Consider the following 14,036-nt stretch of genomic DNA (forward strand, 5'->3'; position numbering starts at 1 on the left):
TTGTAGCCGAGTAGGGTATATCTGCAGAGCCACTTGGTAACGAGTGCAACACCGTGTAATGTCCGTGTGGATCGTTGGAGTAGGGTATATCTGCAGTGCTGCAGCCCCGTATAGATTTGTATTAGTATCATAATCAATCACCTGTTGTTGAATAAATACCATTACTTTCTAGTTATTACTTAAAACAGTATATATAAAACAGTAGCTGTATAAAAATATAAATAAAAAAAAAGTATAATTTATATAATTTAATTAAAAAAAATAAGAAAAATAAATGTATGCACTGGTATTTTTGGGACGGTTACATTCACTTTGGGACGGTTAAAATTGTATTTCGGGACGGTTCTGGGACGGTGGTGAAAAAAGTTAGTCTGGAGCCCTGCCATCGAGTATAAGTTACTAAGGACACATTTAAATCAGAGGTGTAATGTTGTCTACTAGAACTGTATACAGTGGTTAGCTTCTAGTTAGCGTTATATAGCTGCTTGCTAGCTAACGTTAGCCCCGTGTGCTCAAAGCAGCCAGCTAGGTGTATCTGTTATGACTATAATGTTTCCGAAAAAGCACCGGACTACGACGTAAGGTTAGACATTTTATTTCATGCTCAAAAGCCCCTGGCTTGCACATCGCAGTCACGAAAGGGGCTAGCTCAACCAGTGCACTGTGTGCACAACCATAGATATCTATGTGCACAACGTCAACAGCACACCAACCCAACTGACGTTACCACAACACTTGACGGTACTTCACAGCACTGTCGTAAGACCACCGTGCTGTCTTAAAAGGCACAGTGTGCCTACCCAGATGCATACACAACATTGACGCGGCTTGACATACAAAGAAGTAATTATCACAATTAGCGATTTTTTTTGTCTGGTAAAAAATCTGTTTGGCTGGTAAAAAAAATCAGATACTCGCCAGTTGGCTGGTAAGCCAAAAAGTTAGTTTCCTCCCCTGGTAGTAACGCTCATGTCATGATACATCTGGTTAGGTCAAAACTACAGGAATATACATACATTTTTTTTTTGTAATATAAATATTAGGGATGTCCGATATTATCGGCCAACCGATATTATCGGCCGATATCGGCATTAAAATGTGATATCGGAAAATATCTGTATCGGTTTTCAATTTTTTTTATTTTTTTTTTACATTTCTACAACCTTTATTTACCCAGGCAAGCAAGTAAGAACAAATTCTGTTTTTATTTATTGTCAAAAGTATGCATAATGTTGTGTTAATTCCACAACAAGAGATATGTAATGTTAATTACCTGGGGGGGGGGGGGGACCCTGCATATATCGGTATCGGTTGATATCGGTATCGGAAATTAAGAGTTGGACAATATCGGTATATCGGTATTGGTAAAAAAGCGTATCGGTATCGGCCTTGAGGAGCATAAAGTTATCGGTATCGGTACCGGGGTCAAAAAATCTATATCGTGCACCCCTAATTATAACATCTTGTGTCCCATGTTTTAATCCATCAAGCTAAGATGGAGATAACCTTATAGATAATAGTGGAGTCACATGTCTAACCTTATAGATAATAGTGGAGTCACATGTCTAACCTTATAGATAATAGTGGAGTCACATGTCTAACCTTATAGATAATAGTGGAGTCACATGTCTAACCTTATAGATAATAGTGGAGTCACATGTCTAACCTTATAGATAATAGTGGAGTCACATGTCTAACCTTATAGATAATAGTGGAGTCACATGTCTAACCTTATAGATAATAGTGGAGTCACATGTCTAACCTTATAGATAATAGTGGAGTCACATGTCTAACCTTATAGATAATAGTGGAGTCACATGTCTAACCTTATAGATAATAGTGGAGTCACATGTCTAATCTTATAGATAGTGGAATCACAAGTTAGATTATACGTTGCACATCTTATGACTTTGAACATCTGCCATTTCCACCGCAAAAAGGCATACAAGTAACAAGAATACGATGCGTCGATCATGAATATGCAAATCGACAAAATGTCATAGTTGATTACGTCGACGTGGTCGTGACAGCCCTTACACACACACACATTCCACGCTCCCTTCTGTTCTTTCAAAGTACTTGATAAATCTTGCTTGCTATTATCTGTCTTTCCTTCACTGTTTCAGTAGCGCCACCAATGGTGCTAAACCTGTTATCAGTCATGTAAATCAGACATGAACTGAACGAGCAGATTCTTAGGTTTCACTTTCACTTGAAATTTGTGCCTCTATGCACTTAACTATGATATACACTTTTAGGGGATGTTGATATCAATTTTAGCGTTTGTCCTTTTATACGGTCTGTGTTTTTACATATTATTCCTGTACTGTCTCTACTCTGCTCCTGTATTGGATTAGTTACCTGTATTCCAATGTGGATTCGTCCATACATGGCAAATAAAATCTTTGACTTTGACTTAGTTTTAACTTCACGTGAAGGAGAGAAAGAAGCTCTAGAGATACGACTCGTTACACAACGATAGCAGAGGATTTAGAAATATTTTGGACTAAAACTAGCGAAAGCTCAACTGGAGAGGAGCTCAGAGGACCAGTTCAGACCAGCATTAACTTAGGACTGGCTCAAACAAGCACACAGTCTAACTAACTTAGGACTGGCTCAAACAAGCACACAGTCTAACTAACTTAGGACTGACCCAAACAAGCACACAGTCTAACTAACTTAGGACTGGCTCAAACAAGCACACAGTCTAACTAACTTAGGACTGACCCAAACAAGCACACAGTCTAACTAACTTAGGACTGACCCAAACAAGCACACAGTCTAACTAACTTAGGACTGGCCCAAACAAGCACACAGTCTAACTAACTTAGGACTGGCTCAAACAAGCACACAGTCTAACTAACTTAGGACTGGCTCAAACAAGCACACAGTCTAACTAACTTAGGACTGGCTCAAACAAGCACACAGTCTAACTAACTTAGGACTGGCTCAAACAAGTACACAGTCTAACTAACTTAGGACTGGCCCAAACAAGCACACAGTCTAACTAACTTAGGACTGGCCCAAACAAGCACACAGTCTAACTAACTTAGGACTGGCCCAAACTATTTGGATATTTCAACTTTTATATATATATATTTTTTTTGGACAGTCAATGTATGCTTCGGGACGATGAGAATATTTCTCCCTCTTTTCCTCCACTGATCAAACGGGCCTAGTCAGCCAACACAAGGATACGACCTAACTAACGATGCAGAATATTATCAGTGATGTTGTGTTGTTCTGTGCTTTGTCATTGTCACCCTTGTTTCTATTCTATTTCTAGGAGGAATATTTGTCCCTGGTGGCGAGGTTGATCATACACTTCAGAGACATTCGTAAGTGTTCCGTCTCTTCGTATGCTTGAAATTATTTGGTTCTGGACACGTTCCCCGTAAGAAAAGTGGCAATTTTTATTTGACTTGAACTTGAGGATTGCATACTTTTTTGCAAAGCGTATCTTTATACTTTATACTTATAGCACATGTATGAGTCTGGTCTCTTTTGAAAGATAACATTCTAAAGTTACTAATGCAAAAAAGGAAAATCACTTTTAGTGCTAATGAAATAGAGCAGGGGTCGGCAATAGGCGGCCCGCGGGCCGACATTGGCCCGCGAGCAATAATTTTTGGCCCGTCAGATTATTTAGAGAATATGATATTTATTTTACACGCAGGAAATATTCACTCGGGACGCCAGAGTGTCTTTGTGACGCTGTATCTATCTACCGGTAGTCATCAAAAGCATGTCTGTCACTATAGCCAATTGAAATGCTAGAAATGGTCACATTTCGCGTGTATATTTCCCTAACGCACTTTCACTTCCGCGTTCGAGATGCGAGCGAGTAACAAAATGTGTTAAAAAAAAAAAAAAAACATCTTTGGATAGCTTCTTTGCAACGGGGAAATACCAACTGATGAGCCAGAAGAGGACCTCCAAGACACATCTTTTAATAAACAGGAGTCATACTTAAAATACGAGTTTATCGCAACAGGTCGGTGATTCTTGCGTGGCGACAACAACAACAACGAGGCAATGATGACAACTGTGTTCAAGTTGGCAGATAAAGTAGCTGCATCCAACGCCAATCTGGAATTGGAGGGCGGCGAGTGGATATTTGACATGTTTCAAACATTAGCAGGGATTTTGGAGGACTGAAAAAGCGCCCAGCGCAGGTATGGTGAGTCGTGTTTTCATGCATTCTGATCTGCTGTTCATCACTCGCCGCGGTGATCTGCAACAGCTGATCTGCTGTCCATGAATAAATGAATGAATGAAAACTTTATTTAACAGATTGCAGAATGGGTACAATACAGTACGGCGCAATACACACAATTGTTAAGGGGATGCAGACCAGAGAAAAACGTTTGTCTTGTTTACATCAGGGTCCCCCATTTGCGAGTGCTCGCTTATGCCTGTGTTTTTTACTGTTGTGAAGCACTGTGAACTGCAACCTCTGTATGAAAAGTGCTATACAAATAAAGTTATTATTATTATTATTAAGTCTATGCACCGCCGCGGTGCTGCATTTTTCACTATCAGTATATTAAATTAGCCATTGTTTTCGGTCCTGGCCCGCCAATCAAAGGCTTGGGGAAAATCTGGCCCGTGGCCAGACCTAATTGCCGACCCCTGAAATAGAGTAACAGAGGTCTGAACTTGAGTTGAACTTGAACTTACTAAATTTTTCTGTAGTGGTTGCAATACCCCCCCCCCAAAATAAATAAATAGGCATAAGCTGGAAAACACTGCGGATCGGGGCGGCGCAGTGGGCAAGGCGCTCGCCACTAACGCAGGAGATGCTGGGTTCGAGCCCAGCTCTCGGCGTTGCTTCCGGCTTGGCTGGTCGTTCATACTAATACAATTGGCAGTATTAGGGGGTGGGAAAGCCGGTGGGTGGGGATCGGACGTTGTGGACAGCGACTCCTACAGGTTCGTTGGTGCGCCTGTACAGCAGAATTAGGTTGTATCGGGGGCAGCGTGAGCCTCCCACGCGTTACTCCTCGCCACTGAGAGATCGCGCTGTACAGGTGATAAGATGCAACGGCTGCCTCCTCGTGTACCGGAGGGGACACGTGATGCAAGGCTTCGTCCACATTGCAGCCGACCAGTGGGAGGCATGGTCTAGCAACGTTCGAGACAGGGGAGGGAAGAATTGGATAATACGAAATTGGGATGGGAGAAAAATAGAAAATGGGAGAAAAATAGATAAAAAAAAAAGAAAACACTGCGGATCTATAGCCTGAAGTCTTATGTAGTACATGTCCAAATTTTATAAAAATCCGTTCAGAAATGGGTCTTTGGGAGAGATCCGGGTAAACCGTGTCAGGGCTGTACAGTGCGATCATCTCGTCGCAAATTGCCCCCTAATCTGGCCGGTGCGAGTGGAAAATATCATCTGGGGGCAAGCTTGCGAGTAGTGATTGCAACCCTTCATTCGCATTTCACTCCTAAATTAATCCATACAAATTGGATAAAACATTAGCCTACAACCAGGGCATACTGTTGCGGTTGTAATTTCATTAGACAGACCAGCGCGGACCTTTAATAACATGCAATTTGATTGACACGAGCAATGGGCTAACGTTAGCTGCTATCCACGGTATGCATTAGGATTATGCTAAGCTAACTAGCGTTAGCTGCTGCTAACCCTGGACACCAGTCAAAGCGGACTCCACAACACCATTCGGGAGGAAAGGGGGTGGGTTATATTGACAACGCTTGACAACAGAAGTTTAAACATAACTTCATATTTATTGGTTATTCGTTTCTGTTACTGTATATCATCCACTTTCCATCTCCGTCTGTTAAACGCTTCCTGTTTACATTCGAGTGTGACGTCATCACCTACGGCAGCTTAGACGATCAAAACGCGAACCTGGAACAAAACCCGGGGGGGGGGGCTGGCTCTCTCATTCGTTCTCGCCCCCCCTCTCTCTCTCTCTCGCTCTGATTGATTGAAAACTTTATTAACAGATTGCAGAATGGGTACAATACAGTACAGCTCTCTCTACATTCAATGATTTAAAGTAGCCAAACGTTACAGACAGTATAAATACTAACTGGATAGTTGATGATATAAACATTTAATTTCATTATCTGAAATATTCTAAAATCATTAAGTCTGCTATAAGCCATTATCCCTTTGTGTGTGTGATTATTATTTTCTCACAGTAGTGTGTATGTATATATATGTGTGTGTGTGTTTGGCTAAAGTGGATAGAAAACACAGTACTGTGCAAAAAAAAGGCACCCAAAAGTTTTTATATAAATGGTCTTAGATGTAAATAAATTTTTTATTCGTGTGTCATCTTCATGGTTTAATAATGCAAACATATGTTGCAGGGACTTATTATAATCATCATATTGGCGTGACTGTATGCATCAAAGGGTTAAATCAAGCATTTTTAAGTGCTTTAGAGGAAATGTCAAAATATTGCGATATATATCGTGTATCGTGATATGGCCAAAAAAGATTGCGATATCATTTAGAGGCCATATTGCCCAGCCCTACTATAATGGTAAAATAGTTATTTAAAAATGTGCCCCTAAAAAATATTCTTTGCCCCTAAATTTCTCATTTAGGGGCAAGTGTGCCCCTAGTGAAAAAGCTTAGCGTACAGCCCTGCGTGTGCCAAGACAAAAGCTCTCCAGAATTCCATTTCCTTGTCCACGGCCATTCATTCTAAATGTTTTTCACTTCTGGTTTTCGCTCGTCAACTTTCACCTAGATCCCGTATTCGCACCCCCCCCAAGTGGGGTATCATTGGAAAGCTACACTCATTGGCTACAACGCTGACCAATCATTTTCGCAATCGGTGGGTGATTGGCAGTTCTGGAGCGCCGGGAGTTCGGGGTGGTCATGTGACGCTCGCACGTAAAAAGTTGCTTGCCTGACATCGTCATGTAACTCGAGAACCGAGGCGTGGATTTGGTCAGGTGAGGTGGCGTTCAAACAGTCTTACAGAAGGTAGTAATTGGTCATGTATGTTGTCCTGTCTTACAGATAAGAAGGCACTGGGAGGTCCAGGTGAGTAGTCTGGTGCTTTGTTTTCCTTTTTTCTTTTTGCCTTGTTCCGTCCACTAGATCTGAACTCCCTAGTGTCCATGGTTTCTGCTGGCACGTTTTTGAGCTCTATAATATTGTCTGTTGTCTACTCTTCCGCTAGATCCCATGAATGCCCTGACTAATCTGACAGGGGTCGGAGGGGGCCCGGGCGGCATTGGCATGGGGCCCCGCCCCGCCGGTGCGCCCATGGGTGGCATGGGGGCCATGGGGCCGATGCAGATAGGCCAGCATGCCATGGCAGGGGTGGCTGGAAACCCACAAGCCAGTGAGTGTGTGTTTCCTACATGTGGCCTTTTGCACTTCCAGCTGTGTGTTAACATGCATTTCCTTCCAGATTGTTCACAGTAGATGCTGCTGGCTGCGTTTGACCTTTTTGACCTTTTGCGTTATGGTACTGCCGACTGCGGCGTATTGAAGAGAGGCCGTTCTAATTCACTCTCTGCTTCAGTGTGACGGGCCTAGTGTTCCAGTGTTCCTCTTCTCCAGAGCCCGGCTCAAGCTCAGCTCTCAGCTGTGGGACGTGCTCTTCTCTCAGCTCTTCTCTCAGCTGTAGGACCTGCTCTTCTCTCAGCTCTTCTCTCAGCTGTAGGACGTGCTCTTCTCTCAGCTCTTCTCTCAGCTGTAGGACCTGCTCTTCTCTCAGCTCTTCTCTCAGCTGTAGGACCTGCTCTTCTCTCAGCTGTAGGACCTGCTCTTCTCTCAGCTCTTCTCTCAGCTGTAGGACCTGCTCTTCTCTCAGCTCTTCTCTCAGCTGTAGGACCTGCTCTTCTCTCAGCTCTTCTCTCAGCTGTAGGACCTGCTCTTCTCTCAGCTCTTCTCTCAGCTGTAGGACCTGCTCTTCTCTCAGCTGTAGGATGTGCTCTTCTCTCCCGTGCGGTGCAGGAGGTCCAGGAGGCCCAGTAGGTCCAGGAGGCCCAGGAGGCCCAGGAGGTCCAGGAGGTCCAGGCCAGATGCAGATGCAGCAGATTGTGCAGGTGCAGCAGCAGCAGCAGCAGTCGGTGCAGTTCCAGCAGTTTCAGGCTCAGCAGCAACAGCAGCAGCAGCAACAGCAGCAGCAGCAGAACGCACTGCAACAGCAACAGCAGAACGCCCAGCAACAGCAACAGCAGAACGCCATGCAGCAGCAGCAGCAGAACGCCCTGCAGCAGCAGCAGCAGCAGCAGCAGAATGTGGCCATGCAGCAGCAGAATGCGGCCATCCAGCAGCAGTTCCAGGTACAGCAGCAGCAGCTCAAGCTCCAGCAGCTGCACCACCAGAACCAGCAGCTCCAGCAACAGCACCAGAACCAACAACAGCAGGCCCAGAACCAGCAGCAACAGAACCAGGTACTGGTTAACCCGTTAACATGCAACTCTTTAGGACGATGTGCCCACCAGCGTGACACAGCACTTTGCGAGCATCTAGCGGCCCGGGTCTGCATTTTTTATAAAACGTATAATATATGGAATTAAAGCCCTATTTGTTCTAATGCCACCTCACCCGACCGAATCCGTTCAGCGGTTCTCGAGTTACATGCTGATATGTCAGGTGTGCGACTTTGTACATGCGATTACCACCCCGGACTCCCAGGGCTCTAGAACTGTCAGTCATTCGCTGATTGCAAAGATTATTGGACAGGGTTGTAGCCTTTCCAATGATACCCCACGTGGGGTTGTGCGAATCAGGGATCTTGGTGAACATTTTATTTGAATACTGGATAACTTCTTTTTGTACACAGTTTACCAAAATCGCTCTTAATCACCCATTTCTGAACGTATTTTTATGAAATTTGGACCTGTACTACATAAGACGTCAGGCTATGGATCCACAGTGTTTTTCTTTTTTGGATATTCTTTTTTGGATGTTCTTTTTTTGGATATTGCAACTACTACAGAAAAATGTGAGTGCCCTATGTTACTCTATTTCATTAGCACTAAAAGTGATTTTTCTTTATTGTGTAAGAAACTTCAAAATGTTATCTTTGAAAAGAGACCAGGCTTATGGATGTGCTATAAGTATAAAGATAAGCTTTGCAAAAAAAGTATGCAGTCCTCAAGTTAAAGTAAAAAAAAAAAATCCGCTTTTCTGGGCGCATGTTATGTGGTTAATTCTTCCTCACTCTTGTCAGCAGACTAGGGTTAACCTCTTAACACATTCGGCGCCAGACCCGAGATATCCCGGGTTAACTCGCCAGCGGTTGGGGCACCAGACACAAGATTTAATGGTTTTGGTCGTTTTTTCTTTTATTCAATATTTTTATTCATTATTCATTCACGGACCTTGGTGTTCCCATGGGAAATCATTCTGAGATCACCAAAGTGAAATACCGGCCGCATCCTGCTAGGTGGCAGTATCGCCCACTAGGGGTGTAACGATTCCACCTCACAATGATTCGATTCGATTACGATTCTTCAGGCAACGATTCAATGCATCATGAAATCTCTTCATTTGACCACGATTCGATTAATTTTCGATACATTTTCTATCAGTTAATTCCCCAAAAAAATTTGAATACACAAATGTGTCTGGGGGAACTGATTCACTCAGCATGAATGGACTAATAGGTCAATAAAAACAATAATAAAAAAAATTGATTAAAAAAAGAAAATTATAATAATATATTTCGATTAATTCCGATTATAATCGATTCTAACATATTCAAATCAATGCATCGAATCTAACACATTAGAATCGATGCATTTCGATTAATCAATGCATCGTTACACCCCTATCGCCCACCCTTTGAAACCTTATTTCTCACCATGTGTTACATTTAAACCCCTCCGGGCGCAGAATTTTGACGGAGCCAAGTAAATCGCTTCATCCGACCACTTCGAAATGCATCTAGCACACTCGATCCATAAATTGTGCCAAATTATGTCCGGGACCAGATGGACATCAATACTGGAAATCGCGATCAGACAATTGGAATATTCTTTTTGGAATAACCCCGATCAAAGGTAAGGACTATATGACATCAATTTCATTTTGATCCTACAATGTTTTCACATCGGCCATGTTGGATGGGCTCGGCTTGAACAACAAGCCGTCGCCGTCCTGCCGCGAGCAGCTCGCTCTCCGATCACTCCCTCCCCCAACACCAGCGGAAAAAGGGGGCTCTGATTGTTTCCTTTGGCTGCGGGCCGCGTGCCTTCGTTGAAGCGCGGGCGGCCCCACTTTTCGCTTCTCATGGGGACAGGGGCTGACACCCAGTTGATGGCTGAGCCTGGGTCTGTCCGTGAGAATGTTGTGCTGTCAAGCGGCTCCCACACCATAAGCTGTGTTGGTTGAGCCTGGTGTTACGTCTGTCAACTATAAGTGTTGTCAGCAGGGGGGCTCGAAACCTTTTGAGGCACACAGTGCGGGCTTCCCCGGCCTCGCCTTCGCCAGTCCAGGTATCATGTTGGTACCTCCCACTCCTGCGAGATCGGCAGTGGTCTGAAATGAAGAGGTGCGCGTGATTTAGGTGGTAGTAATATCACTGCAGGGCTACGGTGTGTAGGAACCCATGGGGTCCTCACGCCTTGCATGTCCGGCTGCAGAACAACTCCTCAGCATGTTCTGGAGGGGTGTTCAGTGGGGGGGCTTTTGTCACCTGGATTGATGTCAGCTTCCCCCGTATCAAACCGGCCCTTTCTGTCGGGGTCCCCCCTTGGGTGCGATTGCCTCGTGGGTAGTGTCGGGTTCCGACCCGACTCCACGGAACGCTCTGCTCGCAAGGGTCCAGGGGGCTACGCACAGCGGGTGGGACCGGGCCGACTATCTACAGTTCCTGGCGGACCTGCGCCACATGGCGGCGGTTGCGTTGGGAGTGTCATCACATATGACTACGGCAGTACCATATGTCGAGGTGGATGGAGAGAACGCTGAGGCGGGGACTTGTGTTTACACAACCCCACCCGTTTTCGGGTTTGGTACAGACCCTATTGTCAGGGTCACCAGCAGTGACAGCTCTGGTCAACGAGATCCAATCTCTGTGGACGAAGCAAGCCATCGTCATGGCGTTTTCCTCCCGGTGTTCTCTGGTGCCTGAGAAATCGGGAGGGGGGGAGTGTCAGACCCATGCTGGACCTGTCCCATGGGAAGGTTCAGCATTTTTTGCATCGTCTCCTACCTGTTGAACACTGTCAGGTGGGGGTCTGGTTCTCCTCCATAGACCTGTAGGATGCGTATTCGCATCTCCGATCTTCCATCCTAGGGCTTACCTACGCTTCCTTTGCAGGGTTGGCGTATGAGTACGAGAGGCTGCCGTTCGGTTTTCTCTGGCTCCCCGCATCTTCACCAAGTGCGTGGAGGCCACACTGGGGCCTCTGCGTCGTCAGGGGTTACGAAGTGTATTCTGCCCTGACGACGTTCTGGTCCTTCGCGGTCAAGGTGGATCGTCGGGTCTCGTACCAGGCAGGTCCCTACCAGCCTGGGGTTTGCTGTAGACTGGAAGTAGAATACTCCTCTTCCCAGTCAACGGTTGGAGGGCTATGGGCATCCCTCTCAGAGCGTGTTGTCGACACGCTCGGGAGGTTCCGTCCTAGGACGGTTACGGCGCTGTCTCACGTCACGTTTTTCACCGACTCCTCCCTCGCTGGAGACGCGTCGGGCCAACGCAGCAGGGGGCAGCTGGCAAACCATGCTGCCCGGTCTGCGCTACGTTCAATGTGTTGGTATTGAAAGCGGTCCTTCTGGTCCTCAAACGGTGTTGATCAGGACGGACAATACAACGTCAGTGTCGTATATCGACAGACAGGGAGGAGTACGCTCCCCCCGTCTGCACCGGGCGGCTGGCTATGGGCGTCCTCCATCTGCGCGGCCTGAGGGCTTCCCACATCCCCGGCAGGGTGTGAATGTGGGTACAGGTGTACTGTCGTGGGGCGGTCCTCATCCTGACGGGTGGGGATTGCGTCCGGACATAGCCAGGCAGGTCTGGGACCGATGCCGTGCCGCCTGGGATTCTTTCCCCGTACGTCTGTTAGGTCAGTTGTTGGGACGGGTACGTTGAGGAGCACAGGTTCTTGATCCTGATTGCGCCGGACCGGGGCGCAGCTGTGTGGTTCCCGGTCCTGATCCAGCTACTGGTAGCTCCGCCATGGCCTATTCCTTGGTCAGCGACGACTCTCACTCAAGCACACGGGTCGCTGTTCAGCACCCGGTGTTGTGCCAACGTCTGATGGTTGGCTGGTGAGAGGGTAAGTCTGGAGAGGATGGACCCTTCTGTGGTTGATACCATCCGGTTGATACCATCACTGTCACGCTTTACGCGGGCAGATGGCGTATGTTCCAAGTGTGGTGTAAGGCGGGGGGCCGGGACCCAGTCTCCTGCCCCCTGGATGCTGTCCTTAGTTGCCTCCAGTCTCTCCTTGATAGACTGTCGGCTTCGACGGTGAGGGTATATGCAGCAGCTATATCCTCCTATCATGAGGGATTTGACGGGGATGTCTTGTTCAGCCACCCTCTTGTGAAGCGTTTCCTGCTTGGCGCTCGACGCGTTAAGCCGGTGCAACGCTCTTTGGCTCCGAGTTGGGATCTTCAATTGGTCCTCGGTCGGTTGTCCTTGGCCCCGTTTGAGCCGCTTGAGCAAGCACCGTTGGGACGACTGTCTTCAAGACCGCGTTCTTGCTGGCTGTCACCTCCGCTAAACGCGTGGGTGAGCTCTGTGCTCTTTCGGTACGTCCAGAGTGCCTGTCTTTTTGTTCCGATTGCGGTGCCACTCTGCGGCCTAATCCTGCCTTCGTGCCTAAAAATATCCGGAGTTCCTTCCGCTTCAGGGATATTGTGGTTCTGGCGTTTCATCCGCCTCCTCACGCTAGTGAGTTAGATGCGGGCCTTCACCTGTCATGTCCGGTCCGTGCTTTGGGAATTTACCTCAGCCGTACTCAGGACCTCAGGGTCACCGATCAGCTTTTTGTCTGTCACGGTGGTTCTCGTGCCGGTAAGGCACTATCGAAACAGCGCCTGTCCCATTGGTTGTGCGAGGGCATTGCCCTCTGCTACACGTTGGCCAGGCTGGATCCCCCTGGGGGTGTCAGAGCGCACTCCACTCGTGGGGTGACAGCCTCTGCCGCTCTGCTGGGTGGGGCCTCGGTGGAGGACATCTGTGCTGCAGCTTCATGGTCCTCCCCGGGCCCCTTTGTAAGGTTTTACCTCATGAACATGACCGGGGGTTCTGTCTCCCGGGGTTCTGGGGTCTGTGGCCTTTCCTGCTTCCCGTCCTTTGGTAGGGTAGCAGGAGTGTGTGGGTATGGGCCACAGTGTGTTATGTCACACGTGGTTCCGCCTGTGCTGTGTGTTCAAGGGGTTCTAGTTCCCTCTTGCTCGCACTCGGGTGGAGTTGACTGCGCTCCCCCTTCATTAGGAAGGATGGGGTGACGGGACTCCCCAACCCCTTGATGTGGGCTTACGGGTCCTCAGGGGGTACATCTGTCGGGCCTCGCGTCCGCTCTACCCCATATCTCGGAATGGCTTAAGAGCGGAACGCGATAGGCCAAGTACGCTATATAACGACAGGTTATGTATATAACCTAGTTATATGAGTACTGGCTGAGCGTCCCGCTCTTAAGCGGCCCTGAGTTCCCTTGGGGAATCTTTTCCTGGAAACAGGTTTTGTGGCGAGGAAGAGTGTTTGGCGACCATGCCTACTGTCTTATAGAGTACGCCTCCATAGGGGCGGGACCCGGCAGGTGATGGGCGTATTTGTTTTTTCGTTGGTGGAGTACAATAGGTACATGAGATGAGGTATATCTCGGAATGGCTTAAGAGCGGGACGCTCAGCCAGTACTCATATAACTAGGTTATATACATAACCTGTCGTTTTGTGTACTCTCATTTTTTTTTTTTTTTTTTTTTATTATTGCAAAACAAAAATTATTAAAAGTCAGTACTCAACACATAATGCATAATGAAACTAACAGTCAAGGTGGTTAAAATTACATGCAAGTACAGAAACAAGACAAAAAAAAAAGTCTATAATAATAATAATAATAAAAATTTCTTTCTA

The 14,036-nt window shown here is 46.7% G+C and overlaps 1 protein-coding gene across 2 annotated transcripts in view; it reads left to right on the top strand.

Moving 5' to 3' along the window:
- med15 (mediator complex subunit 15) overlaps positions 1-14,036 on the top strand; it is an 89,106-nt gene that overhangs the window by 13,448 nt on the left and 61,622 nt on the right. For both annotated transcript variants that reach the window (XM_084326716.1, XM_084326717.1), the window contains exons 3-6: positions 3,287-3,338; positions 7,007-7,030; positions 7,170-7,334; positions 7,952-8,394. In XM_084326716.1, coding sequence (XP_084182842.1) covers positions 3,287-3,338; positions 7,007-7,030; positions 7,170-7,334; positions 7,952-8,394 — 684 coding nt within the window. The remainder of the gene's footprint in view (positions 1-3,286; positions 3,339-7,006; positions 7,031-7,169; positions 7,335-7,951; positions 8,395-14,036) is intronic.

Source organism: Notolepis coatsorum, assembly GCF_963971535.1.
Source record: "Notolepis coatsorum genome assembly, chromosome: 12".
Classification (NCBI taxonomy): domain Eukaryota; kingdom Metazoa; phylum Chordata; class Actinopteri; order Aulopiformes; family Paralepididae; genus Notolepis; species Notolepis coatsorum.